Source organism: Alosa sapidissima, chromosome 3, assembly GCF_018492685.1.
Source record: "Alosa sapidissima isolate fAloSap1 chromosome 3, fAloSap1.pri, whole genome shotgun sequence".
NCBI lineage: Eukaryota > Metazoa > Chordata > Actinopteri > Clupeiformes > Clupeidae > Alosa > Alosa sapidissima.
In genome coordinates, this window is record NC_055959.1 from 37,121,902 (window position 1) to 37,125,862 (window position 3,961).

General features: G+C 45.0%; 1 protein-coding gene across 4 annotated transcripts in view; it reads right to left on the reverse strand.

Moving 5' to 3' along the window:
- Window positions 1–752: 752 nt before the first annotated feature.
- Window positions 753–3,961, reverse strand: part of LOC121705296 (arf-GAP with dual PH domain-containing protein 1-like) — a 31,228-nt gene continuing 28,019 nt past the window's right edge. Inside the window, exons 11-13 of one of the 4 annotated variants that reach the window (XR_006030752.1) lie at window positions 3,946–3,961; window positions 1,454–2,345; window positions 753–1,375 (exon numbers count right to left, since the gene is read on the reverse strand). The exon at window positions 3,946–3,961 is cut by the window's right edge and continues 213 nt beyond it. Coding sequence is in view for 1 of the 4 variants with exons in the window: in XM_042086200.1 (XP_041942134.1) it covers window positions 2,317–2,345; window positions 3,946–3,961 (45 nt within the window). In the remaining 3 variants the exon portion in view is untranslated. Of the gene's footprint in view, window positions 2,346–3,945 lie in introns of all 4 variants that reach the window. The other 3 variants (XR_006030751.1, XR_006030753.1, XM_042086200.1) reach the window with 3 other exon arrangements.

Here is a 3,961-nt window from a genome sequence, read left to right on the forward strand (position 1 = left end):
CTACTGAGATTTCACATCGTGTAAAGATGGATGGAGAAAGAGATATGTAAAGTGGTTCATATGTTGTGATGTGTTCTTGTTAGTAGACTGGTACTTTATGATTACTGTTGAAGATGAAGGGGCATTACTGGTGTGTGTGTGTGTAGACGTTTAGAGCTCTGGCTGTAGAAAAGTAGAACTGCTGTATTATACCACATAAAGCTGTATAGGAGATTAGTATGAGTAAAGTTATGCTTTCTTAATAAAATGAAATGGCGTAAAATCATTTTCTATAATGATGTGTATGTAATGTGATGTACAGATTAATTCTGACAAATTTCTTTCAATACTGAATACTTATCTCTATCTTGGCAATAGCTCTAAAATCTTTGTTGATAGTTGTTTCTTGAGAATCACTCTGTCATTCGTCTCAGAAACATGGCACACATCCATTTTAGTACACCAATTCTTATCTAATGTAATGCAATATTAAACTCTTCTTATGTTTGCCTTCGGTAGAGGAAAGTAATGGATCTGTTTTCATGTGCTTGCCTTATGTAGAAATTAGAGATAAACAGTTGAAAATGAACTCTTACCAGGATTGTTAGACTGACACTGTCGGTCCACTCTTTATTTTGCCGTTTAGTTGTGTGATGTTTTGCCAGACATGTAAATCTACAGCTCGTAACATTGCCTGTGCCATTTTTCACATTTCTTCAATGTACAGTGATTTTCATCTTAAATAAAGTTTTAATGACACTCTGACAAGAAAGTCTTTTGGGCAGTCTTTAATTTTGTTTGCAGTGAGAACTGAAATTGTCAAAACACAGTAATACTTTTAACATCTAGAACTGAAGTCAACTCTGTCACTCATTTCTACATGCGCTTGATGAAGAGCTCCAACACTATCAGATTGCCACAAACCTTTGCTTCTACCGCCCCCTATTGGAGGAGGAATGAGGAACATGGGAATCTTTACCATCATCATCTTTGCATCAGTACCATTACTACTGAGCAACTGCAATAAATAAAGCTGACTTAACCAACCACATCTACTTTTGAGCTGCATTTACAGTTGCATTATGGTGTAGTTTTAAAATGTATAATATACATACATTGCACTGGCTATTACAGTGATCTATACCCATATTGTCAAGCACAGTTAATACAGTCATGTTCGATGCTCCAGACTCACAACTCCACCAGTAACAGTTATCAGTACAAACATAAATAAATACCAATGAGAACCCTTCTTTGATCACTAGATTACTGACACATACAACTCCACTAGAAGATGCTGTTGCTGTTCCTTGGGGAAAGAGGAGCAAAGCAGAGCACAGGTAACCTTAGTTACACAGGTAACCTTAGTTACACACTCACAATGAGCACAGGCAACCTTACTGTAGTTACACACTCACAATGAGCAGGCAACCTTAGTTACACACTCACAATGAGCACAATGAGCACAGGCAACCTTAGTTACACACTCACAATGAGCACAGGCAACCTTAGTTACACACTTACAATGAGCACAGGTAACCTTAGTTAACTCACAATGAGCACAGGTAACCTTAGTTACGCACTCATAATGAGCACAGGTAACCTTAGTTACACAGGTAACCTTAGTTACACACTCACAATGAGCACAGGAGCCTGTACAGTTCTTGCAGGAGCAGCTTCAGAGACAAATGGGAGCTCTTCAGATCAACAATGCCATTTTTTTTAGCTGTAAACTCACACATTGAGGCAGGCGCCCACCTGCTTAACACACAGGCTGTGTACTTCAAAAGCTTGTGCAGATTCTGTGGAGTTATGGATGCAAATGTCCAGTGATTTTTGATATTCTTCAACATGTCCGTTCATTTCTGATGGTCATCTAGGATTTGTGTTTTGATTGGCGGTCCGTTATGAAGCTTCACTGGATGCAGCGGATAGTCAGATGCACTGGACCACTGAGCAGGAGTCATTCTAAGACAATGTGAGCAGTATATGATGTTCACTACTTGAGAGCTCAAGAGATCTAGCGTATTGAAATCGGTGTGTGTGTGTGTGTGTGTGTGAGTGTGAGAGAGAGAAAGAGAGGAAGCGATAGAGAGAGAAAGATGGGTAAAGAGAGAGAAAGGGAGAAGAGAGAAGGGAGTTTAGGCTGTTGGCAAAAACAGGCACAGGCGGACGCAGTGAGAAAGGTCCAGCTTCTCTCTTCGCTGAGATCAATGGGGCCGGTCTGCATTGACCCCTCTCTCAGATACTGACCCTGGGCATCCTGGAGCCTCCGATCCCCTGAGGACCACCGCGCTGCCCTCTGGGCCATCCCACCACAGGCAAACAGCGCCTCCTTCAGGGCTTGTGTTTGAAGTGCGCCTCCACTGGAGACAGAAATAACACACACATGTATTTCCCTGGAACACAGCACAGCCCCATTACACAGTCCCATTACACAGCCCCATTACACAGCCCCATTACAGCCACAGCCCCATTACAGCCACAGCCCCATTACACAGCCCCATTACAGCCACAGCCCCATTACACAGCCCCATTACACAGTCCCATTACACAGTCCCATTACACAGCCCCATTACACAGCCCCATTACACAGTCCCATTACACAGCCCCATTACACAGTCCCATTACACAGTCCCATTACACAGCCCCATTACACAGCCCCATTACACAGCCCCATTACAGCACAGTCCCATTACACAGTCCCATTACACAGTCCCATTACACAGCCCCATTACAGCCACAGCCCCATTACACAGCCCCATTACACAGCCCCATTACACAGCCCCATTACAGCCACAGCCCCATTACACAGCCCCATTACACAGCCCCATTACAGCCCCATTACACAGCCCCATTACACAGCCCCATTACAGCCCCATTACAGCCCCATTACACAGCCCCATTACAGCCCCATTACACAGCCCCATTACACAGTCCCATTACACAGCCCCATTACACAGCCCCATTACAGCCACAGCCCCATTACACAGTCCCATTACACAGCCCCATTACACAGTCCCATTACACAGTCCCATTACACAGTCCCATTACAGCACAGTCCCATTACACAGTCCCATTACACAGTCCCATTACAGCACAGTCCCATTACACAGCCCCATTACACAGCCCCATTACACAGCCCCATTACAGCCACAGCCCCATTACACAGTCCCATCACTGGTTAGCACTCTGGACTTGTAACCGGAGGGTTGCCGGGGGACCAGTGGGCCGCGGCTGAAGTGCCCTTGAGCAAGGCACCTAACCCCTCACTGCTCCCCGAGCGCCGCCATTGTAGCAGGCAGCTCACTGCGCCGGGATTAGTGTGTGCTTCACCTCACTGTGTGTTCACTGTGTGCTGTTTGTGTTTCACTAGTTCACCAATTGGGTTAAATGCAGAGACCAAATTTCCCTCACGGGATCAAAAAAGTATATATACTTATGCTTACAGCCAGCAAAGACGGCTCATTTTGTACCGGACATTTGGGGCAGCCATGGCCTACTGGTTAGGGCCTTGGGCTTGTAACCGAAGGGTTGCCGGTTCTATCCAGGTAGGAAAAATGTGGGCGGGGGAAGTGGTTGAGCACTGCTCTCTCATGCCCACATCCACGGCTGAAGTGCCCTTGAGCAAGGCAGCTAACCCCTCACTGCTCCCTGAGCGCCGCTGTGGCAGGCAGCTCACTGTGTCGGGATTAGTGTGTGCTTATACTTATACTTATACATTCTAATAGGACATTATGATGTGATTAAGGTGTATACATGTACAGTATACAACGCACCTCAATGTGAATACTCCACATCATGTCTTAATTCGATTATTGCTTATTCTGACTATGACCTCATGCGGCTTAAGGCAATCATAAAATGCTGTTTGCATAGCTGAACCCTTAACTGGGTTAATATCTCAATATCAATGTCCAATTAAACATACTCAATGATTGGTGGGCGAATAAGGGAGGAGCTGACCTGCATACTCCTGGGG